Raw genomic sequence first — 25,809 nt, 5'->3', positions numbered from 1 at the left:
CTAGGCGTGTCTGTCAGCTGACTGAGTCACCAGCCTTGTGTCCCAGATACTAGGATGGACACAAGGCCACCAGACTTCATGGTTCTGGGCATGATCCTGGTTTAGGAGCTGGGGTAGGTGGCAGAGACCACTGGACAGCATATGAGTAGGCCTCAGTAACTTAGTGACCAGTCTTCAGACCCAATGAATGGATATACGACAAGCCCTGCTTTGCCTGCCAGGTGAGGTAGCACTGAAGATCACTGAGGTAATAGAAATCTCATAAAGGTCTTTCATCAGGTTTCCCTCAGAGCCTTGCCATGAGGGAAAGGCTAGAGGCAGGCTTTCCTGCTGGCCTAGAGGAGACCTGGGGTCCTGGAGTTTCCTAATACCAGCCCCACCCTCCCTCACCCACTTGCTTGCTCTGGCCACAGGACAGCTACCACCACCCCTCCCCTGAGGCCATGCCTCACAGGCAGAGTCCTCATCTGATTTCCACGAGGCCTGCAAGATCAGGGTTATAATCTTTGCTCTAAGAAAGGCTCAGAGAAGCCAAGTGAATTGCCCAAGGGCATGTATCTGAGGGGTGTCTGACTCCCAACACCCACATTACTGAAGGACTACAGAGGTGCTTCCTAGAACCCTGGTCCCATGTTTTCCCCAGTGATCTTTAAAAAGGTTGATTGGTACCACTGAATCCCCCATTTAAGAAAAACACTTAAGCTTAAGAGTGCTTTGAATGGGGAATCCAATATGAACAATATGGGGGGGGCCTTTTCTGGTACCTTTGAAGTCCCTCAAAAGTGGCCACCTATTATAAGCTTGGACCTATCCTAACCCAAACCTAGACTCAGAAGAGAAGAGTTGGCACAGAAGAGCTGCATGCCACACTTGCTGACCAATGGAAGGCAGGTCGGTGAGGCAGGTGCCCGCCACATAGGCCCATGTGGGCCTGGCAGCCATATCAGCAGCAATCCTAGAACCCTGAGATCTGAGTTCACCAAGCACATCCACACCGATGACAGTCCTCACAAGCAGCCTTGCAGGGAGGTTATGAGTGGTAACATCCAGGGGGTCAGTGGCAGGGTGGGGAGTAGAACCACCCTGCCTAGAGGCAGCCCAGGACCCCCTGCAGAGATGAGAATTGAGGTTGGTGGGGTAAAAACCAAAGCCATTTCCAACACTCCTTTATGTGGAATCTAAGCAGGGTGAGTCTGGGAAGTGGCCTTCAAGGTTCTGGTGACATCTTTGCCCTGTGTGACCTTGACAAGTGTTTTATTCTCCATGTTTCCTGTCTACAGTATGACCACATCCCACTCTAGAGACTGCCCCTGCTAAAGATTTTGTGTCCTGAGAAGTCAGAGCAGAGTGGGGACCCACAGAGGCCACACAATTTTGTCCCACTCTGTCAAGGGGAGAGCATACAGGCCTGAACCCTCAGGGACCTGGCCATACTCACAAACCTGGACAGGGACCCAGGTTCTAGGTTCCCTGGGCCCTGCCCTTCCCTCTGCTCCAAAAGAAGGGATATATGAAGCTCCTTTCCCTCCAAACATAGCCTCCTGAGTGCAGCTGGAGGATAGGAAATAAATCTTTATTGTGTCAGTTTAAAAGTCCCATGCCATCCCATCCTCACATTTGTGCAGTGGGCTGGCTCCCCTGCACATCCTGAGGCAGGAATGAGATAAGGCTCAGCTAGTCTTCTCCCCAGCTCCAGCCCCCAGCCACCAGAGTTATGTCAGCAATGCCTGGCGCAGCATCTGCTTCTTCTGGGGTGTGAGGTGGGTAGGGAACTGGATGTCGAAGAAGATGAAGAGATCCCCCTTCTTTGTGGGGTCCTCAGGTAGTGGCATCCCCTCACCTGGCACCTTCTTGAAATACTTGGGACTGAGGCAGAGGATGAAAGAAGGGAAATTAGAGGGCCCCCCAAACAGCACTTTGACATCCTATGCTGCCCCTGCTCATATAACCTCAGGCATGGGGCAATTGTACTGCTTCTACCAGGTGTTTCTTTTCAGCCAGAACAGGATGGGCAGGGAGGGGGGAGTGGCTTGTTCAGCCTGCCCGCCCCCTGAAAACCTATTTACACTGAATCTCTAAGAGGGTTTCAGGAATAGAGGTTCCACCTCTGTTAGGGTGGGGGGTGCTCAACTGCTGATTCAAGCTTCCCATACAGAGGGCCTTTCCTGTAAAGGACTTAAGGGATACAACTCAGAACACTAATGAAAGGTTCAGAAGGCAACCAAGATTGCCCAACATGGGGGGGCCTCTGGGCTCTGTAGTGGCCTTGTGCCAGTTAGAAAAAGGCACTCCATTTACCAGGTGAATGCAGCTTGGCCAGAGCTGGGGCTGGATTTGTCCTTTCTGGTGAGAACTGAACACTAGGCTGACCAGTGTAGCACTACCCTCTAAGGCCCAGGCCAGCCCTTCTGCCAACTAGGGCCCAAACAGATGCACTCACTGGACAATGTCATTGATGGGGATGTTGAGCAGACGATCATCTAGTGTCTTTACTTCTACGGTGCAGCAGGTTAGAGCCTAGGAGACATCAGGACCAAAGGTGGGATTAGGGGAGATTACCATGGCCATTCTGTTTAGAAGGCACGTTTATGAACTTATTGAGTGCCAGGTCCTGAGCCCCGCCTCGAGGAGACATGTTCAAGGTCTCACAGGAGAGCGAGCCAAGCAACTACCTGCCCTCAGGAGCACACAGTCTGGTAAGTAAGATTGATGATGACATATGTTATGATCGAGGGAAGTAAAGGGGTCTGCAAGAGCCAAGGAGAGCCCCCCAAACCATTTTGGAGTGGGACAAGAGGGCTACACAGTGGTGGTAGCAGGTCATAAGGGTGAGAAGGAGCTTGCCAGTTAGACAAGGTGGATATACAGCATTCCAAGCAGAGGGCCTAGCACAAACCTGGAGGTGTGAAAAATGCACCCAATCGACAGGACCTCCAAGGGGCACACTGGTTGGAGTGCAGGGGATGAGATCAGCGGGGGCAGAGTGTGGAGGGCCTTGAATGCCACCTGAGATGCTTAGACAGGCATGTGGCACAGTCAGATGAGTGCAAGGAAGAGCCTAGAGGAGATGGGAAAGGAGGCAGGATGGCCACCAAAGGGCCTGCTGGGCAGATCCAGGTGCTCAGACCCGGACTGTGGGGACCAACAGAAGTAGACCATGGCAAAATTGACCCAGTGACTGCCTGCAGGTGGGCTGGGGGAAGGAAGGCAAAATCTAGGCTGGTGCTACTCCTTGCTTGGATTGTGAGGACACAGAGGTCTCTGAAGACAGCCACAAAGACTCTATGTGTACTCATCTCATTCTGAAGGCCTACACCATGCAGTGGGGTAAGTGCAGAGTGAGGCCCTGCTTGCTCGTTCTCATCTGCCCACCTCTACTCCACTTTGCCCACTTACCTTGCCCAAGAGAATGGGGTTCACAAAAAGGAGGTTGTCGTTCTCCCTGCGGAAGCGAGGGTGTAACTTCTCCTTTACGATGAAGATGATGTCAGCTGGGATAATATTGGGGCCCTGGGCAGAAGAGGCCAAGGGTTGACAAGTGCTGATTGGCTGTGTGCCATTGGCCAAGTTCCTGCCTCTACTGGTCTTCATGTTTTCATCCGAACAATGAAAAGATTAAACCAGGTTTTCTGGAAAGACCTTTACAGTTTGGTTCCATAGCCTCTTCTCTGAGAAGCCTACTCTGATGAATCCAGCCCTCCCACTACTTCTCCTCTATGGAGCATGCCCAAAAGGATTCCCTCAGCTGGAGGGCAGCAGAGGCTTCCTCAAGTAGTGGACCAAACACTGAGCTGCAAGTTTTGAAGACAACTTCCTGCAAGCCTCTGTCCGACCAAGCTTTATTAAGTCACCAAAACTCTTCTGAGGTCTCTTTTGGGCACTGGGGATGGAGTCAAACTGGTCCCTCCCCACAAGAGCTCCCTTGTCCAGTGGGGGTGGGGACAGACACACACAGTCCTCAGGATGCTCAGGCTGGTGGTAAAGGGAGTCCAAGAGGCACTGACCCAGGTGGGGAGGTCAGGGGAGGCTGCCCAGAGCTGGGAGCATTAGAGCTGGGTCCCGAAGGGAGTGTTTTGGAAGTAGATGATTTACAGGTGAGAAAGGGAGCAGAAGTATGGGCTGAGGAATTAATCTCTGTTGGCTCTGAAAACACCATCACTCTGCCTTTTCTCAGACTTAAGGATTCAGTATGCCTCCAACAATAATTTTATATTTTTATTTAAATAAGTGATTATCACTAAGATATTAAATAGTATTAAAATTATTACTAATAAGTACTTTCTGAACAGCTCTTATAGTTGGGCTTTATTTAGGAAGCACCGAAGAGAATCAGGAAGAGTTCTTGTGCTCTTTGCCCTGGGCAAATCCCTACCCTCTCTGTGCCTCAGTTTCCTATTCTGCAAAATGGGGAAAAGCCTTGGGCTATCCACTCACAGAGGAATTGTAAGGCTCTGTTCCTTGTAAAAGACTTTGGGGGTCATCTTACCCACTCTGCAGACTGGGCTCCCAACCAAACTAGGCCTCACAGGGGCAGCAAAATACATCACCTCCTTCCCCCTCAGTCTTCCCACCCATGAGCAAGCCCAGGTGACTGACACTAGGACTGGCCCTAGTCATTTCCCTCCTTCTTACCTGGTCCCCTTCCTTCTCAAAGGTGATCCGTGTGCCCTGCCTCCAACCAGGTTTCACATCAATGGTAAGAATCTTGTCCTTGATAGTAGAGGAGTACCCATCCTCATTCAGCACCTGCAGCCAGATGGCAGGGGGAAGGTTTGCTTGGGATTTCCCGGCTGGCCTTTTCACATGAGAAGGATGTTATGGGGGGTACTATGGTCAGGTTTATTCTTTCAGCAAAGAGAAAACCTTCCCTGAGCCATTCCCACTCTCACCTCATTCACTGGAACCAAGAATTTATTATCCCAGGATGACAGGTATGTCATGGGGCTGGGGCCTGTTATGCCAAGCAGTTACCATGAGTTAGTTGATCAAGCCCTCAACTCCAGCCCTAGAAATCACATGGCCCTCGCCACTAACAAATGCATAATGAACACATACCCAGGTCCTCTCTCCCAACCCAAAGGCTCTGGCCCTGAGGGTACGGCAGGTCTCTTAATCATGAAGGGAGAAAGACCACAGAGGTCAGCATATCTGAGCATTGCCTATTATGTCATCCATCCATTCCCCAATCACATGCCCAGATGGGTGTCATCTGTGGAAAGCATGGCCATAGTTGGCATCTCTTCTTCTGGGCAAAGGTGTTAGGAGGGCTTGTTCATGTGCTTTACTAGTAGGGCTGGGACATAGGACAGGGCCAACCTGAGGACTCTACCCTGGAGCACTGAAGGTCTTCAATCAGACCCCTTGGGGACTGTCCCCCAGCCCACCCTCCATGCCCATACTGTTTCTTCTTACTCATGGGGCGTACACACTGATGAAGCTCTGGGGATATGGTCTGGTAATGCGCAGAGGGCAGAATTCACAAGAGACTCCTCCCATTCAGAGCCTACCTTCCCACAGGGATGGGGCTCAACTGAAAAGGAAAAGACCCTGTTCCCATTAGGAACACTGGAGAGGAGATTCCTACACTAGGAAAGAATTGGGCTAATACCCTCAATTGTCCCAACTTCAGATTCTAGAATTCTGGGATGCCTGGGTGGCTCAGGAGTTGAGCATCTGCCTTTGGCTCAGGGTGTGATCCTGGGATCCAGGGCCGCATCAAGCTCCCCTTGGGGAGCCTGCTTCTCCCTCTGCGTATGTCTCTGCCTGTCTCTGTGTCTCTCATGAATAAATAAATAAAATCTTAAAAAATATATTTTAAAAAAAGTTTCTAAAATTCTATTATCCTAGGTCTCCAAATCTGAGATTTTATAATTCCATCAGAGACCATATCTGAAGTCTCTGGTGAGGACAGGGAGGAGGTTGCTTGTAAGATTGGGGAGGGGCTAGGTAGTAGCTCCCAGTAGGAGCAAGCCAAGTACTTACCCTTCGGGAGATCTTAATTTTCTTGGTGCAACCGAAGAATAAGTCTTCTAGGGATAGGTAGAGGTCTCGTTCAATTGGGGGGTCCTGTTTTTTGACTCCTCGGCCCCGGAGCCCCCCAAAGTTCAAATCTATCTCACTTTCTTCTGCATCAAAAAACTCTGCAGGAGGTGAGGAGAGGAGAGGAGTAAGAGAGATTGTTTCCAGGGACTTGGATGCATAGACACCTCCACGCACAGACCTCTTCAGTCCCCAAGTGTAATACCCAGCATCCCATTCCTGCCTTGCAGACTCAGACTGTTAGGCCAGGCCAAAAAGTTGTCCTCAATTGCAGATCTAATGATTATCATTCCTTGCCACTTCCCACTGCGTCATCCCCTAGTTTGGATATTCCCGCACTTTCTGACTCCCTCCCCAATAAACTTGAGGAAGTACCCCGCAGGGCTGGCTGTCTCAGTGCCCTCTGGTGGTAACTTCTGGTATGTCAGAAATGACTCCTGCTGTTAGCTTGCAGCAGAGAGGGTCATTCTAGGTCCCTTCCCCAGGCTCCATTCTCCCTCACTGTCCAACCCAGCCCAAGACCACTAGAGACCCCAGACTCAAGTTTCTATGAAGTCAGCAGCTGATAAGCGGCTGGGGCAGAGGTGGTTCTTAACAAATTTGAGAGTTTACCAAGCTCTTTTTTTCCTTTTTTTCCCTGCCCAGCTCTCCCTCCTGTAACCCCTCTTGCTGTCCTACCCTTCCACCCCAGTGCAAAGAGCCCTTGTCTCTTCAAGAGCTATGTAGTTGTTCAGTTTCAGTTTTCCTGTCTGTGGGATGGAGTAATAATGCCTGATCCGCTGTCTACCATTAGGATTCAATAACAAGATGATGAAGAAGAGCTAAAACTTGCAGAGAGCTTACTCTGCATCAGGGGCTGGTCTCAGCTCTTCATACTATTATTTCATTGGCCAGAGAGGCCAAAGAAAATATTCACAGTCCCACAGTCCATCTGAACCCAGGACAATTTGAACCTGTACCCTGAACCACTGCTTATTGCTATATGTGAAGCCCTTTGTAAATTCTGTAGAGTCAAGGGTTGCTATCATAATTAAGATTTTTTATACTCTATCTTTTATGGTCAGTGCCATGAATGAACTTCACAGGCTAGAATGGTACGACTTAAGGTTAGGGAGAACAAGGCAGCAGCACCATACTGTGCCCCACTATGATGTGATAACTAATCAAGAAGCCTGTGAATTACCTGGTCCCTTCTTGTGTCACTGAATTCATTTGTTCACCCAGCAGGGTGATGTACCAGGTAGACACTGCAATATCCAGGTTATATAGGAAAGCCTAGTCTCTTGGCCCTGCAGGGAGATGGGACACAGAATCCCTAGGGTGAAGCACTGTGGCAGTATAGCTTCTGAGCACTGCCTGAGGGGCCCAAACCTTGAAAGTAATGCCCCTTATAAGCTTGGTTTGGCTCCTCAGAGCTGCCTCTTTTCCATGTACCTGTCCTTGGAAGAGACAGATCCATTGTATGATATCTTTCAGTCTGCAAAGCCCATGTTCATAATGGCTTTATAAAGTGTATTATCTCATTTGATAATGACGTGTGAGGAATGGACTATTATAGCCATTTAACAGTAAGGAAGTTGAGGTTTCAGAGCAGCGAAGAGACTTGCCCAGAATCACACAACTCATAAGTAGCAGTGCATGGATTTGAAACAGGCCTGACTCCAAGTCCCCTGCTTTGTCCAGTCATACATGGGGTTCATAAACTTAGCTTCTTCTGGCAGACAGGTGAAGGCAATGCATGGTGGGAGGGGTCTCTGAGGTAGACAGGCAGTCAACTATAACTCGCTTTTCATTAACATGGAGAAAAGAGAGAACTTTTGAAATGCTGAAAGGCTGTAAGACAGCCTGGGGAATGGGCTGCAGGGGAACAGGCAGTGAAACATAGACTCTCTAATTTGCATACCTGGAGACAGGAAGACAGGTCTGAAGGGTAATTGTCCTTGCAAGATGACCCTGAGCCTCAGAAATCAGCTCTTTGTCTGTTTGTCTGGGACCTGGGATCATCCACCCATCCATCCATATACTCATCTAACATATCTTGTATAATGAAATATGATGCAGCTATTAAAATGAATGAAGTAGATCTGTATATAATATGGTATATAATAAGATAATCTCCAAGATATACTCAGTGAAAAAAATCAGTGTGTACAAGCCTTTTTTCCTTAATTAAAGGCTTATATGTAAAGATAAATACATGCTTATAAATGCATAGAAAATTTCTGGAAGGATACATAAACTATTAAGGAAGTGGCTGCTTCTGGAGAAGGAATAAAGGCTAGAATTTATTTCCTTTTTAATAAAAATTTGTTTACCATACATTATATCTATTTATTAAACAAAACAAAAGGATTTAAAGAAAAGCACCTTTTATAGCTCTGTACTTTCCCAGTAAGGCAAACGGGTAGGCTGGACCTCTTACCACCAAAGGGGTTGTCTCCTCCGAAGAACTCATGGAAAACTTTTTCAGGGTTGCCATGGAAGACGTAACCAGTTGTCCAAGGGGTCTGGGATCCATATTCCAAAGGAATTCCACCCTTGAGGCCCTCTTCTCCAAACTTGTCATAGATGCCTCTCTTCACAGCTGTGGATATGTGTCACCTTGAGGAGGGGGCCGGCCTTGGCAACTAAGATAGCTGCTGGGCTGGGAAGCAGGGAGATACACGGTAGAGAAAAGGGTAAAAGCAACCTTATTTCTAAATTGCCTGTTATCTGGCATTCTTGGAGGGAGACCCTAAAAGTGAGGGGTTTAATTTCATTGTGGGTGCATCTATGTTTGGTTCTATAGTCAGGAGGGGAGCCAGGAAAGGTGGATACCTGCTGGGGGCCATGGAGTGGGAGAGGACTGGAGGAAGGATCTAGAGATTACCGGTCAGGCTGCTGTCCTGGAATTTGGCTAACCTCATCATCATTGCTACTGTTTTATCTGGGGCAAATAGAATCCTAGCACCTTGAAATTCTAGAATCCAAGAATTCTAGAGCTGCCAATCCTAGAGCTTTGAAATCCAGGTCCTGCCCAACTGAGACTGTTTGATCAGATCACCTTAATCAGGGGCTCTCCATGCCATGTCAGCCTTCACTTGTGACTACAGAGAGAAGCAGTTCTGCATGCTATTTTCTTTCTTTCTTTCTTTCTTTCTTTCTTTTTTTTAAGATTTTATTTATTTGTGAGAGAGAGAGAGAAAGAGAGAGAGAGAGAGAGACTTAGGCAGAAGGAGAAGCAGGCTCCATGCAGGGAGCCCGATGTGGGACTCGATCCCGGGACTCCAGGATCACACCCTGAGCCGGAAGGCAGATGCTTAACCACTGAGCCACCCAGGCATCCCCATGCTATTTTCTTTCCAAGTTTGTTCAGACTCTAGGCAGGGAAGAAGAATGCTTACTCTCTGTTGGGCCCCCTCAGAAAGTCCAATACCCAGAGACCTAAGGAATGATATCCAAATAGAGGTGAGCAGCAGAGATGCATGGGGTCACTCACGGTCACTCAGCACATCGTAGGCCTCTGCTATTTGCCTGAATGTCTCTGCTGAGGAAGGCTCACCGGACTTGAGAGGGTGGTTCTTAAGGGCCAGTTTCCGGTACCTAGAGGAGGGAAGATTCACATAAGTCATACACGGGCCTGAGGTGCAGATCATGGTTCAGAGCTGGCTCTGCTGTCTACTGCTTTGATGTTCTCAGCTATAAAATCAGGGCTGTAGTGGCCAAGGCGGTATATGGCTCATATGGCCTGAAAGAGAACCCCATGGGTGAAAAGTGTAGCTGCCTGCCCTGGGTGTTCATGCTGAGGCTACCCTTTCTCACATTGCTCCAGCCAGTGCCTAAGCGCGGTGGGGATGTTAGTGCTGGTGCATTCCTGTAGGACACAGGGCCCCTCCAACATGTGACCTCTGCCTCAGGACTCCTACTGAATAACCCAGCTGTGATTTTTCTCCAGACCACTCCACACACAGCCCTCCCCATCCAGCTGTTTCTTCCTGCTCTGGGGTCTGAAGTTACCCCCTGCACACTGCTGGTCCCCTTTCACCCTCACGCGTATTTCCCCCAGTACATTTCTTGCAAATATAATCCTAATATCTGAACTGACACACAGGCTTCTTGGGAAGACTAGGTAAAATAAGATATCAAAGGGCCAGGTACAGAGAGGCACTCAGCACATGTCAGGCCCTTTTACTGTCTCCCACTTCTGTGCTCATTCCTTTCTCGGCTTCTTATCTGCCCAATCCCACCACTTAATGAGGCGATGCCTACAGCTTCTGAAAATCTGTATCATTCAGTGTTCCAGGAGCAAAGAGCTGTCAGGAAGTGGGTGATTTGTGGATGGTTTAATAAGGGGCCACTCACTAAAGTGTGGGAAGTAGGGAGGATAACCACAGGGGACGATGCTGTAGCCCAAGGCCAGGAGCCCTGAGCATCCTGACCACCCGAGCCTATAGGAGTGAGTGGAGGGAGAAGTTAATCCCACAGGAGTGTATGTGGATGGGGGCCCTTGACAGGATCTGTCATCTTCAGTTAAGGAATATAGCCAACCTGAAGAGCCCTCGTAGGAAGGGAGCTGGGAATAAATATCCCAGCCCTACTCTCCTCCCTCCCAACCACCTGCCTTGGGCCGTCTTTAGTGGAATGCATTAGGAAGTCTGAAGGCCAGGGCATCTATCGATGCAGTTCAGATGGCCCAGCTTCCAGTGCAGAAAGCAGGGTTACAGAAAGGTAGGGAATGGGTCTGGAGGAGCCAAAGGAGGGCATCAGTGCAGGCCCCTGAACAGCTTAGTACAAATCTGACCCTGTGTACCCTCTGCTGGGTCAGAGTGCAGCTCCTCTGCCCTGCTCACGCCTTCTATGCTAGTGACCCCTTCTGCTCCTTTTCTTCTCACTCCACATACCGTCTGTGCACAGGCTTGTCTATCCCAAGGCTTTGAGTACCACTCACTCGCTGACCACTCCCAAATCTCTGAAACTAGGACACTGAGCTCCAGACTTCTGTATCCAGCTGCCATCTTGGTATCTCCTCTCCAATATCCCACAGGCCCCACAAACTCAATGAGCCCAAAACCAAACACATTTTCATTCTCTAATATACTTTGTATACCTTCATTGACTTCAAGACAATTGTCATGACCTCCTTGAGGCTTTGAAACCAGCCCTTCTCAGTTACAAAGGTCAAAATCAATTATGGAGAGAACAAGTAAAAGTAAGTAGGTTTGAGAAGAGTTCCATTTTCATATAAATTTGAGTGGTTGTAATATTTGCCCTGCAGTGCCACCACTCTGTTTCCCTGAGTGGGCAAGATGGAGTGGAGTCACAGCTTGGATGTTGCAGCCTAGACCGAATGAGAGATACTGAGAAGGTAAATAGCTAGGCAATTAGGAATCATCACAGTGCTTTTCTTTATGTTATACATTCAGCATTTGAGGTGGGGCATCAAAATCTAGGTGCTCTCGTATGGGACTCATATCTTAAAGTTGTTATAAGAGAGAAGGGGGAAAATGGGGCAGTCTGGGTGGCTCAGCCGGTTAGCGCCGCCTTCGCCCCAGGGTGTGATCCTGGAGACCTGGGACTGAGTTCCATGGCTGGCTCCCTTCATGGAGCCTGCTTCTCCTTCTGCCTGTGTCTCTGCCTCTCTCTCTCCCTGTGTCTCTTATGAATAAATAAATAAAATCTTAAAAAGAGAGAGAGAGAGAGAGAGAGAGAGAACGGTTAAGAACTATTGTATGAAATACATGTGGTTCTTTTAATCACTCCTTATATGACATGGTTTTTTGCTACAAATGATTGCTGAGCATTTCATGTTCATTATCTCATATAATTCCATGTCAAGGGCAGCGGTTTAGCGCCACCTGCAGCCCAGGGCGTGATCCTGGAGACCCAGGATGGAGTCCCAGTCAAGCTCTCTGTATGATGCCTGCTTCTCCCTCTGCCTGTGTCTCTGCCAATCTCTCTCTCTCTCTCTGTGTCTCTATGAATAAATGAATAAAATATTTTTTAAAAATTCCATGTCAATACCACAACAACCCTTATAATTAATTATTATTTTTCTTAAAGAATTTATTTATTTGAGGGAGAGAGAGAGAGATTGCACAAGACAGCACAAGCAGAAGGGATGGCAGGAGAGGGGGAAACAGGGAGCGATCCCAGGACCCTGGGATCATAACCTGAGCCAACCCACTGAACGAACCAGGTGCCCCAAACCTTATAATTATTATTTTAGAGATGGGAAAGCAGAGGCTCAGAGTGGTTAATTTGTCCATGTCACACAGCTAGCAGGTAGGAGAAACTAGATTCAGGCCTGGGTATTTCCAATGTTTAAGCTGGGCATGTATTTCTGCATTCCAACTCCTGTGACCTCTCCCTAAATGGCTCCCACTGGCCAAGGAGATGCTCTGAACAGTGGGTGACATCACACAATATCCTGAATTGTTCTGTAATTGTCTCATGAGTTTGTGTCTTTTTTCTCTAGCTACACTGTAGATTCTCTCCCCTTATCCCACATAAATGCCCTACAGGACCTGACTCAGTAGGCATGGTGTCTGGATACTGGTTCTGCCATTTATTAGGCACATGGCCTTGGGATAACAGTACCTACTTCTCAGAGTTGTGAGGATTAAATGAAATAATGATGGAAGGTTCTCAGAACAGTATCTGCACATTCAAAAACTTTATCACTACCCAACTTAATTAACTATATTATCCCAGATTCCTCCCTTTTTCTTTACCCTTCAATGACCCAATTAATAGCTAAATCCATTCTCTCTCCTCTCTCCAGCCCAGTATCCTTTTTCAAGCTTCATCTTCTGCCTTGGTTATCACGACAGCCTCTGAAAGAGTCTGTCTCCTAAAATAAGTTTCCATAGCATTCTGTTCTTCCCCCTCTGTAACACTCATCACACTTATGACTTATTCAACATCTGTATTCACCACCCAAATTAAGCTGCGTATCTGATTCATGATTGTATCTCCAGCTGCTACCACTGCACCTAACCATAGGGTAGGCACTCAATAAATATTAATCAAAAAACCTTTTTTTTTTTTGAGAGAGAGAGCACACGTGAGAGCAAGCACAGGGAGCGGGGGTGGGGGGGTGGGGGGAGGATGGTGCAGAGGCAGCGGGAAGGAACAGAGGGAAAGTGAGAATCCCAAGCAGGCTCAGTGTGGAGCCCAATGCAGGGATCAATCTCACAACCCCGAGATCATGACCCAAGTCGAAATCAAGTCAGATGCTTAACCCACTGAGCCATCCAGGTGCCCCCCCAAGATCACATTTTTTTCATAAAAATGTGCTGACTCCTGTCCTTGACTTTCTTGGAAATGGACCACAAAGTCCCCATGACCTGATGAAAGTATTGAGAAATGCAGTTCAACATCAAAAACTCATTATAATGGCCAGAATAAAATCTGAAACACATCCATCTGGCCAGGTCACTTTCCTGTTCCTTTGGTTCTCCATAATCAGGATAAAGTTCAAATGTCTCCTTTGCTCGATTTTTATTCCTAGGAAAACCAGCATATCCAGGAGGGGAGACAGAGTAGAGGGGATAAAGGATGATGGATTGAGAACTCTGACCCAGCCCAAACCCAGGCTATAAATATGCAAGAAAAAACAAGGTTTACCTTGCCTGCCTTAAGCTGTGCAAGAAAGCCCAGTTTGGAAGAGATAAAGGTGGGGCTTTCTCCACACACCCCGAAAGCCTCACTCCAACCCCAACTTACGCCTTCTTGATCTCGGCATCCTCTGAATTTCGGGTGATCTGGAGCACCGAGTAATAATCCTGGCCCATGGCTGGTTGGCAAGGCACTCAGTCCTTGGGTAATCCTGACACCAGCAGGGCTGTTAGTCTGCATTCTTTGGTTGCTCTGACAACCGCACAGGGGCGCTCTGGGAGTGGTAGTCCTTCCTGCCTAAGCAAACCTCCTGCTCAGTTTTGCTTCACAGAAAAGCCAATAGAAGAATTGGAAGAACAGGGGCTGATTCTGTGAACCTGATAAAGGTCACTCAACTCAGAATTTTTTTTTTTTTTTTTAGATTTTATTTATTTATTCATGAGAGACAGAGAGAGAGAGAGAGAGGCAAAGACATAGGCAGAGGGAGAAGCAGGCTCCATGCAGGGAGCCTGATGTGAGACTCAGTCCTAAGACTCCAGGATCACGATCTGAGCCAAAAGCAGACGCTTAACCACTCAGCCACCCAGGTGTTCCTCAACTCAGAATTTTAAAGGAAAGTAGCTTTTTTTTTTTTTTTTTTTTTAGATTTTATTTATTTATTCATGAGAGACGCACAGAGAGAGGCAGAGACATAGGCAGACACAGAAGCAGGCTCCTGATGTGAGACTCGATCCCAAGACCCTGGGATCATGACCTGAGCCAAAGGCAGATGCTCAACCACTGAGCCACCCAGGTACCCCAGGAAAGTAGCAATTAGTTTTATTTTTTAAAAATTTTTAAAAGATTTTATTTATTTATTCATGAGAGACACAGAGAGAGAGAGAGAGGCAGAGACACAGGCAGAGGGAGAAGCAGGTTCCATGCAAGGAGCCCAATGTGGACCTCGATCCCGGGTCTCCAGAATCACACCCTGGGCTGCAGGTGGCGCTAAACTGCTGCGCCACTGGGGCTGCCCAGCAATTAGTTTTAATGAAAAGTTATCAGAACAGGGGCGCCTGGGTGGGGCAGTCAGTTGAAGGTCCAACTCCTGGTTTTGGCTCAGGTCATGATCTCAGGGTTGTGACAGGGAACCCTGCTGGAGCTCCAGGTTCAGTACGAAGTCAGAGTGGGCTTGAGACTCTTTCTCCTTCTCGCTCTGCCCCTCCACCTCCTCCAACACTTTTTCTCTCTCATAAATAAGTAAAATCTTTTTTTTAAAAAAAGTTTCAGAACAAATGTATTTAGTTGATTTTTTAAAAATAGGTTTTACGTTGTAGAATAATTTTAGATTTTCAGAAAAGTTGGGAACACAGTTCAAAATTCCCATATAAAAAGAAATTCCCATATACCCCATACCTAGTTTCCTGTATGATTTTTTTCTGTATTTTTTTAAGTTTCCTGTATTATGAGTGGCTTACATGAATAAGATATATTTGTCCCAATAATATTGATACACCAGGGTTTTTTTTGAATGCTCAATTTAGTGACATATTTTTAATTTTAATTCCAGTATAGTTAACATACAGTGTTAAATTAGTTTCAAGTGTACGATACAGTGATTCAACAATTCCATGCATCACCCAGGACTCAGCACCGAGCACTTCTTAATCCCCATCGCCTGTTTCACCCATCCCCCCACCCACCTCCCCTCTGGTGACCATCAGTTTGTTCTCTATAGTTAAGAGTCTGTTTCTTGGTTTTCCTCTCATTTCTCCCCCTTTCCACTCCCCCACCATGTTCGTTTGTTTTGTTTCTTAAATTCCACCTATGAGTGAAATCACACTGTATTTATCTTTCTCTGATTGGCTTATTTTGCTTAGCATAAAACTCTCTAGTTCCATCTATGCTGTTGCAAATGGCAGGATTTCCTTCTTTCTGTGGCTGAACAATATTCCCTTGCCCAAACACACTTCTTTATTCATTCGTGTACCAATGGACACTTGAGCTGTTTTCATAATTTGGCTATTGTAAATAACGCTGCTATAAACATAGGAAGAGATAAAAGTGGGGCTTTCTTGACAGGGATGAATTAGTGTTTTTGTATTTTTGGGGTACTCAACAGTGCAATTACTGGGTCATAAGGTAGTTCTATTTTTAACTTCTTGAGGAATCTCCATGCTGTTTTTCACAGTTGCTGCACCAGTTGGCACTCCCACTAACAGTTCACAGTGTTTCTTTTTCTCCACATAATCGCCAACACCAGTGATGTTGACTTTTTTCTGCTGAAGTTGTGTTTGTCAGGTTTCTCTCCACTGACCACAAATTACTTTTGTTTCCTCCCTTCTGGATTGTACCTCTTGGAAGGAAGCCATTTCGTGGCCTGCCCTTGAAGAGTGGGGAATTCTGCTCTCCCTAGAGGGGAGAATTCTGCCCTTCTCCCTCCCTAGAGGGCAGAAGCACCGTTTTCCACATCTCACATCCATTAAGTCACCAAGCTCAGTCCATTTTACAAACTCCTAGGTACCTCACAAGCCCCTCCTCTGCTCTTCCTCCTCAGAGCCATGGTCCTGCTTTGGCTTTCACCTTTCAGCAAAGCCATTCTAACTTCCTCACTATCCTGCCTACCTTGTCTTTACCCTGCCAAGACTATACTCCACATTGCTCAAAGTTAATCCAAACTGCTTACCCTGGCACACAGCCAATCATTGATCTGCTCCCGCTCTATCTACCCTAATCTCTCACCCCAGGGTACAACAACCCCCCTTGCTCCTTGCTTGTCAGAATGCTTAAGCATGAAAAACATGCTTGTAATTGCCCCAGCTAACCACTGTCTCACATTCACCTCTGCGGCTACCTCTCCTCAGACCCGCCAAACCACACACACCACTGACTCTGGCTTCGACCAAGCTAACTCTTATTATTTTGTTTTTCTTATGAATAAGTTTGTATGCACAAAAGAGCATCAGCATTAGAACATTCCTTATTGTAAGGCATGTTGCCCCTGTGTGCCCCTCTCTACCTGTTTAGTATTCTCTTGCTTTTATTGTTTCATTGCTATGCATATCCTGCCATATACCTGTAAATATTTAACAACCAGCTTACCAGAAGGAAAAAAAATAGCCCTGATTTGTAGCATTTGTCAAGTTCTCTCAAGCTGTTAGAACCAGCTTCAGCACACCACTGCATATATTCCCAACATTTATCTTTTCATGTTTTTGAACTTTAAATAAATGGAATCATTTATGCAAATGGTATGTATTTGTGTGATTTATTTACACAGAGGCTGTATAGCATTCTCTGTTGATGCTGAACATTTGGGTATATGCATCAATTTTGCAAGGTAATGTCAGTTTTCTGATGTGGTTATTCTAATTTACACTGGCAAAATAGCAATGTCTGAGACCTCCTTCCTTTTTGTTTCACATCCTCACCAATTCTTGATGTCAAGTTTTAAATTTTCTTTTAAAGCTCATGTATATATATATATATATATATATATATATATCAATCATATATATATATATCACATATACATCACATGTGATATATATATATATATACACATATATATATGTATATATGATATATACGTGAGCGTGTATATATCTTATTTTAACTAGGCTCCATGCCCAATGTGGGGCTTAAACTCACAACCCTGAGATCAAGAGTTGCATGCTGTACCCACTGAACCAGCCAGGCACCCCTGATGTCAATTTTTTAAATGTCTGCCAAGACAGATGTGAATTGCATCTCATTGTAGATTTGATTTGCATTTTTTTATTGAGCATATTTTCATGTTTATTGCCCATTTGTTTTTTATCGTGAAATGTCTATTTGTGTCTTTTGCCCATTTTTCTATTGGGCTCTTTTTTTTAAATAATAAATTTATTTTTTATTGGTGTTCAATTTGCCAACATACAGAATAACACCCAGTGCTCATCCTGTCAAGTGCCCCCCTCAGTGCCCGCCACCCAGTCACCCCCACCCCCCGCCCTCCTCCCCTTCCACCACCCCTAGTTCGTTTCCCAGAGTTAGGAGTCTTCCATGTTCTGTCTCCCTTTCTGATATTTCCTACCCATTTCTTCTCCCTTCCCTTCTATTCCCTTTCATTATTATTTATATTCCCCAAATGAATGAGACCATATAATGTTTGTCCTTCTCCGATTGACTTATTTCACTCAGCATAATACCCTCCAGTTCCATCCATGTCGAAGCAAATGGTGGGTATTTGTCATTTCTAATGGCTGAGTAATATTCCATTGTATACATAAACCACATCTTCTTTATCCATTCATCTTTCGATGGACACCGAGGCTCCTTCCACAGTTTGGCTATTGTGGACATTGCTGCTAGAAACATCGGGGTGCAGGTGTCCTGGCGTTTCACTGCATCTGAATCTTTGGGGTAAATCCCCAACAGTGCAATTGCTGGGTCATAGAGCAGGTCTATTTTTAACTCTCTGAGGAACCTCCACACAGTTTTCCAGAGTGGCTGCACCAGTTCACATTCCCACCAACAGTGTAAGAGGGTTCCCTTTTCTCCGCATCCTCTCCAACATTTGTGGTTTCCTGCCTTGTTAATTTTCCCCATTCTCACTGGTGTGAGGTGGTATCTCATTGTGGTTTTGATTTGTATTTCCCTGATGGCAAGTGATGCGGAGCATTTTCTCATGTACGTGTTGGCCATGTCTATGTCTTCCTCTGTGATATTTCTGTTCATGTCTTTTGCCCATTTCATGATTGGATTGTTTGTTTCTTTGCTGTTGAGTTTAATAAGTTCTTTATAGAACTTGGATACTAGCCCTTTATCTGATATGTCATTTGCAAATATCTTCTCCCATTCTGTAGGTTGTCTTTTAGTTTTGTTGACTGTATCCTTTGCTGTGCAAAAGCTTCTTATCTTGATGAAGTCCCAATAGTTCATTTTTGCTTTTGTTTCTTTTGCCTTCGTGGATGTATCTTGCAAGAAGTTACTGTGGCTGAGTTCAAAAAGGGTGTTGCCTGTGTTCTCCTCTAGGATTTTGATGGAATCTTGTCTCACATTTAGATCTTTCATCCATTTTGAGTTTATCTTTGTGTATGGTGCAAGAGAGTGGTCTAGTTACATTCTTCTGCATGTGGATGTCCCTATTGGGCTCTTTTTGTTGTTGTTGACTCTTCATGTTTTATGTTTCTTTGTTGAAAATATATAAAATACAAACCCTTTCACTTCAGAGCTTGTGTTTTAACCATTTTTTTTAAATGGGGTAGAACGAGGTGCCTCGTTAGCGCAGTAGGCAGCGCGTCAGTCTCATAAATGGGGTAGAACTTACCAATCTTTTTCTTTTTCATTATACTTTTTGTGTCTAGTTTAAGAAATACTCTCTGTGGAGGGTAATAAAGGTTTTCACCTATAGTTTCTTCTAAGTCCATTTCACTCTTAAACATTTAATCCACCTAGAATTCTTTTTGTATATGGTACAAGGTAGTATCATTTTCTTCTTTTTGATATCCTATTGTCCAGAACCAATATTTTTTTCAGAGTAAACAATGATGTTTTATTTAAAATGTTTACTCCAAGAAATATATATATATATGTGTATATATATATATATATATATATATATATATATATATAATAAGCCAATTACAGCACTAAACCAGGCACCTTCAACCAAATCACAACCTCTTCTGTTTTCTCCCCTTTGCCCTGAACCCTTCTTTCAGAGCTGGAAGGGGAGTCCAGTGCCCGAGGTGTCAGAGCCAAGTACTTGCTCAGCCTGGGCCTGGGTCTTCTCTTGGAGTGCAGGACCACCCCCTAATTCCTTGTCCTGGAGGACCTTTCCCCTTTAGGAATCCCAGAACCAATTTAATAGTCTTTTGTTTCCCCACCAATCTGTATTGATTACTGTGTTTCATATAAAGTTTCCAAATATATATGGATTTATATCTGGACTATTGTTCCACTTGTGTTTCCCTGGGCCAGTGCCACACTATAACCTTTCTTTTTCTCCTCCTCCTCTTCCTTCAGGAGTATCTTTTCTAAGTACTACTCCTTTACTCTCAAATGTAAGTGTGGTTTTAAAAAATTTAATTAAAATTTTTTTTTAGTTTATTTGAGAGAGAGAGAGAGAGAGAGAGAGAGAGAGAGAGAGCACAAGCCGGGGGAATAGCAGGGAGAGGGAGATGTAGGCTCCCTGTAGAGCAGGGAGCCTGATGTGGGACTTGATCCCAGAACCCTGGGATCAGGACCTGAGCTAAAGACAGAAGCTTAACTGACTGAGGCACCCAGGTGCCCCAAAGAGTGCTACATTTTATTATTTTTTTAATAATAAATATATTTTTTATTGGTGTTCTATTTGCCAACATACAGAATAACACCCAGTGCTTGAAGACCCCCCCGCCCCACCGTGAGTAGGACCAGGCCTAACCCAGAGGCAGCCCATCCAGGCGCTTCCCATGAATTCAAGCAACAAAAACATTCTGTTTTTCTGAGATAAGAAAACTATCCCACCCCCTCGCCCTGACTGGAAAGTCCCTGAACATGTTCGTGTTGACCTTCAAAGAAATCAATCATGTCATAACCCGAATGCTATGCTACTCCCGCGGTTTTTTTGCCTTAAAAAATGCCTGTAACTGCTAATCGGCGCGCTCTGCCACCTCTGAGGCGGAAAGCCCGTTTGCGCAAACGTTCAATAAACCCTCTTGCTTGTCGCATCTGCCTGTCTAGGGTCTGAGTCTCTGGGGCGTCCACCGGGACACAATGGCACCCGTGAGCCAGGGTCCAACATGCTCATCCTGCCAAGTGCCCCCCTCAGTGCCTGCCACCCAGTCACCCCCACTCCCTGCCCTCCTCCCCTTCCACCACCCCTAGTTCGTTTCCCAGTTAGGAGTCTTCATGTTCTGTCTCCCTTTTTGATATTTCCTACTCATTTCTTCTCCCTTCCCTTCTATTCCCTTTCACTATTATTTATAATCCCCAAATGAATGAGACCATATAATGTTTGTCCTTCTCCGATTGACTTATTTCACTCAGCATAATACCCTCCAGTTCCATCCACGTCGAAGCAAATGGTGGGTATTTGTCATTTCTAATGGCTGAGTAATATTCCATTGTATACATAAACCACATCTTCTTTATCCATTCATCTTACAATGGACACTGAGGCTCCTTCCACAGTTTGGCTATTGTGGACATCGCTGCTATAAACATCAGGGTGCAGGTGTCCCGAAGTGCTACATTTTAAATCTCATCTCTAATTGTGGATGAAAACATTGGGTTTCATGATAGCATTTCAGATACTAGTGACTATGATGTTTAAGAACCTTCCTGGGTTCTCTGAAACCACACTATTACAGAGGAGGACTTGCTTTAAAGTAACTATTTCATATTATTTGTTTTGAGGCCTACTTTAGGTATATTTGGAGGAGTTAAAACACACTTCTGGAGTTGGGCCAAAGGCCACAGAAATCAGTTAAAGAGCTAAGAAGTAAAATGCAGGTTTTGGATAAGTTGAGTGGTCAGCCAGGAAAACCAGCCCTACCTGGGGCCAATGGAATCCCCTTTGGCTATCCTTTTGTGCACAAAAAGAAGCCAGCTGACCCTGTGGAGTAGAAGTGATGGACATGATTTCATCTAGGCCAGCATCCCAAGAGCAGGAAATCAGTGACAAGTCTTTGTTGCTCACGCAGCACAATGATGTGCTGACTGGCTTGTGCATCCACCTGGGTCCAGCCCTGAATATCTACGAGCACTACATCAAGGTGCCACAGCAAGGCCACTATGAGGATGATGACCTCGGTGGTTTTCTAGGCTGAGTGTCCAGACTCCTCTCTGCCCCAACCCATTTCAGCCCCCATCTCACCCAAGACCCCCAGAGTCCAGGAGTTGGATGGGGACACTCTCAGCCCTCATGACAGATTCCAGTGAGGGGCATTCTTCCCTACCCCTCTTCCCTGTATTTCCCTAGCATACACACATTTAGCCTCTAGCACATCCTGTACTCCAGAGTATGGAGTGTGAGGTGGGACAGGGCCCTGGCTCATTTCACTCCAGGAAGCCAAACCTTCTAGGACATTTTGGGGAAAAAAATGGGGGCTTCCCATCTTCCCTAGATCCTTTTTTCAGTTCAGCCTTGTGTTTCTCATATAAATGTTCTGTTTATTTTGGTGGGTGGCCTTTCCTCTCTCCCCCATCACCCATGCCCCAACCAGGTTTGCCTCTGGCCTCTAGCCCCTGGGAGCAGCTGGAATGGGTCCCTGTGTCTTCCCTAACTCTCTCCTTTCTTTCTGTTGGTTGTCACTCCAGCTGGCTGTATTGCTTTTTATTTTATTTTTTTAAGTTTATTTATTTATTTTTTTAAAGATTTTATTTATTTATTCACGAGAGACACACAGAGAGGCAGAGACACAGGCAGAGGGAGAAGCAGGCTCCATGCAGGGAGAACCCGTGGGACTCGATCCCGGGTCTCCAGGATCACACCCTGGACTGAAGGTGGCGCTAAACCGCTGAGCCACCCGGGCTGCCCCTGTATTGCTTTTTAATATTGCACCAAAAGGTTTTTTAAACGAAGTTAAAAAAAAAAAAGTTGAGTGGTCAGAAAGCAACTATATTGATGGTGCTGTGCTCACTTCCCATTTCTGTGACCTGAAGCAAGTTTACTTAATGGCTCCAAGTCTGTTTCCTTGAATAAATGAGATTGTTAACATAAACTCCACCACAGGGTAGGTTTAAAAATACTAAATACAATTATACAAAAGCATATGTCACAAAGAAATGCTTCCTTAGCATTGAGGCAGTAGAGTCAGAGACCAAGTTCCAAATCCTATCCATTAGCTACTAGTTTTATGACCTTAAACAATGATTTCTTAGCCACAGTTTCCTATTTGTAAAGTGAAAATATGGTATTATTTTTTTTATTTTTTGCATTTCTGAGCTTTCTTGTGGAGTTTAATTTGCATTTAACTATAGAATTGCATATCTTTTCATGTGTATATTTTCAATTGTATATCTTTTTACTCCTATTACCAGAGAAAAGATGTTAAATTAAACCCAGAGGGTTGGGGGAAGGCCTTATTCAGCCTGGGACTGGCTGAAGTAAACATGGGAACAAGGAGACTCTGAGGGACACCACATGTGCTGGGGCTGGGGTGAAAGGGGAGATGGGCCGTGCAGTTGCCAGACTGTTTATTCACAGAGGTATTGAGCAAGTGAAATATTGAGAATTATGATGGCCAAGTTTCTCACTATTGGAAGAAGGTTTATACGCAGAAGGCTAGAATAATCCCAGTGGAGTTGGATTGAAATTAGGTGACATCAGTATGAACTCATGATCTTTAATGTACATACAGAATGAGGGATGTAGAGACAGACATGTCCAATGATAGGGCCTAGAAGCAATAATATCCTAGTAGGCAAGAATATAAATATGATGCCCAGATCTTAATTTCCAAATGCCATTATGTTCCATGAAAAGGAACCAGAGCTATCTAGACAAATGACTGATTCCAAGACTGGAGTGGAAAGTGTAAGATAAAGCTTGAATATCTTGTATCAGAAAATATAGAAGCACTAGAAGAATGATACTAACATGTCAAAAGGACATAGGATCCAGCTTGAAGGAGCTGCCACTGGTCCAACTGGGACAAATTAAACACTAAAATAAATAATAGCAATAATGGATTATAATCCATAGAATAAAATATGAATCCATGTGTAGTCTATACTAATAATATATCCATGATAAATGAGTGAGTTAAAAATTAAATAAGTGGGAGAGAAGGGAAAGTTCTACCTTAGAGTAGAAAGCCAATTATAAATATAAAAAGAATGATGGAATTATAAAATCACCATTTGACAGAGTAGTAATAACTGACTCAGATAGAAATTATCAACAAATGCTGACACTACATGATGCAAGTTTAATGAGGAATAGGATATTTATATAGTCTCAAAGTAGCTCTCCACAAAATACTAACTTTGCCATGGAGAAACCTGGTGGACACCATTTAATTAACATCACCTGATTATAATAAAAAAGACGGAGAAACCAAGGGTTGGCAAGGACACGGAGAAATCAGAACCCTTACACACTGCTGCTGAGAACATAAAATGGTGTAGCCACTTGGAAAACCGGACAGTCTCTAAATGTTAAATATAGTTATCATATCCTTGCAACTTTTCTCAAGTGTGAAATTATTTCAAAGTGAGAAGAAACAAATTAGGAACAAAAATATAAAATATATCCACAAAGAGATGCATTCAACCTTTACTCTGCAAGGCTATTGTGAGGACTGTGCCTGGCACCCAGTGTATGCTCACTAGCGGATGCCACCACCAGCTTTCCAGATCTGAGAAATAGAGGCACTTCTCACAAGAAGTCACAAGGGGGCATCTGAAAGCCAAGAAACAAAGTCTAGCTTGCCTGGGCCTTTACAGTAGCAGATATAGGTTGTCCGCCATTCCTTATCCAGAATGCACTCCTCAACCCAAAAGGAAAACAACACTTTGTCTGCTAACACTAGGGATAGTCTGTTCACAGTAGACAAGGCTTTGCGGCACCTGAGAGCTACCTCTGTCCTTCCATTTGGATCTGGATTTCAGGGTAGCTATCAAGAGTCAATGCATCCATTACAATCAGGTATCAACTCTGGAGACCTTATGAAAAAGGGCTTATGGATGTGATGGCAGTGGAGAAGAATGAGTCCTGGAATCGGAACTCACAGACATACCTGCTGTGTGAACTCAGCCATATCCTCCTTCATCCTGTCTTCTTCATCTGACTTCTTAGAGGTCCCCCCCAGACCTCCTCGGATCCAATATTTCTGAGCTCTGGAATATGTCCCTTTGGGTCTACCTGACCTTATCACAAATCACTCCTAAAACGGAACTGTTCTAGTCCCAGAGGTCTCGTGACCATGTGGGGTAGTGGAAGGAGCACAGTTTTGGAGACAGACTAAACAAGGTCCAAAACAAAGGTCTGGTACTTAATTTCTCAGGCCTCAGTTTCCTTATCTATAAAACAAAATAATGCCATTTCCTTTTTAAGAGTGTTTGGATTAAAAAAGAAAAAAAAAAGAGTGTTTGGATTAAAATTATAAATATAGTCCCTAAAATAGCGTAGATACCCAGTAATATTCAATGAATACTTTATTTTCACAATTTAGGCATATACAACAGGTAGAAAAAAATGGATTTAAAGTTAAGATAAACTATATTCAAGTTCTTGCTCCCTATGACCCTTAGCAAATCAATTTATTTGAGTCTCACTACCTGCTTGTCATAGTGAAGTTATAAACATTACCTGAGAACATACCTACGAATGCTCAGAACCATACTCTTCCCCCAGCCAGAAACTGGCTTCTTCCCTTAAATAAACCCAGACATTAGCCTACATTGCTCAGCTCAAGTGTTATATCCTCCAAGAAACCTTTTCTCTAGTAATCTCTAAAATGTAAAATGTAAAACTCTGGGAAGTCTTAAAAAGAATGATGAAGGTCTAAATGTACTAAAAAAGAACTCCAAGATTCTAAGTGAAAATAAAACACAAAATACATACATTATGACTCCATTTTTATATTTAGGGGGAAAAAAGAGGTGACCATGTTATAAACCCTTGTTTAAAACTCTTCTGTAGTAGGTTTCTTGCCAACCAAATGCAACTCAAGCTCTTTACCGGGCACTCAAGCCCCTTCACTATTTGGCCAGCCTCTCCAGGCTCATTGTCTATAGACTAGCCTCACTATCCTATGAATGCTGGGTTCCAGCTATGATTAAAGTGCCCTTTACTATCGATCTTCCTCTAGGTCTCAAACTTTAGCAGGCATCAGGATCACCTAGTTGGCTCTGCCCACAGAATTTCTGATTTAGGACTGAGGTGGGACCTAGGAATTTCTATTTCTAACAAGTTCTCAGGTGATACTGATATGGCTGTTCCAGGGACCACACTCAGCCACTGCCTTTACGAAGCTACGATTCAACGTTATCACCTGTACAAGGACTGATGAATCATATCAGTTTGCCTAGGACTAAAAGTCCCATGTAGCAGAAAACCCCTCAGTCCTTGGTTTTCCTACCTGTATAAGAATCTTTCCCAGGTTCCTGCTGAAGGGGTATTTGGTGCTAATAAGTAGTATTTCTCCATGGCCAGGCCAACAGGAAGTACCTGAGAAAGGAGTTCCATCATCTTGAATGACTTTGCTGGAGTAAGAATATTTA

At 44.9% G+C, this 25,809-nt stretch overlaps 1 protein-coding gene across 2 annotated transcripts; it reads right to left on the bottom strand.

The window, feature by feature from the left end:
- Positions 1-1,557: 1,557 nt before the first annotated feature.
- On the bottom strand, positions 1,558-25,777 carry DNAJB13 (DnaJ heat shock protein family (Hsp40) member B13). 2 transcript variants are annotated; one of them, XM_072725909.1, is made up of 8 exons: positions 25,668-25,777; positions 9,518-9,621; positions 8,462-8,623; positions 5,983-6,140; positions 4,633-4,746; positions 3,397-3,510; positions 2,441-2,517; positions 1,558-1,866 (listed from the first exon to the last, which is right to left on the bottom strand). In XM_072725909.1, exons 1-8 carry the CDS (start codon positions 25,775-25,777, stop codon positions 1,713-1,715), a joined length of 993 nt encoding a protein of 330 aa, XP_072582010.1. In that variant the 3' UTR covers positions 1,558-1,712. The 2 variants fall into 2 exon arrangements, with proteins under 2 accessions (XP_072582010.1, XP_025866290.2); XM_026010505.2 differs by lacking the exon at positions 25,668-25,777 and adding an exon at positions 13,744-13,889.
- Between the last annotated feature and the right edge of the window lie 32 nt (positions 25,778-25,809).

The sequence above is a fragment of the Vulpes vulpes genome, chromosome 11 (genome assembly GCF_048418805.1).
Source record: "Vulpes vulpes isolate BD-2025 chromosome 11, VulVul3, whole genome shotgun sequence".
Taxonomy (NCBI): Eukaryota; Metazoa; Chordata; class Mammalia; order Carnivora; family Canidae; genus Vulpes; species Vulpes vulpes.
Note: the sequence above shows the minus strand (reverse complement) of the source record. Positions and strands in the feature narration are given on the sequence as shown.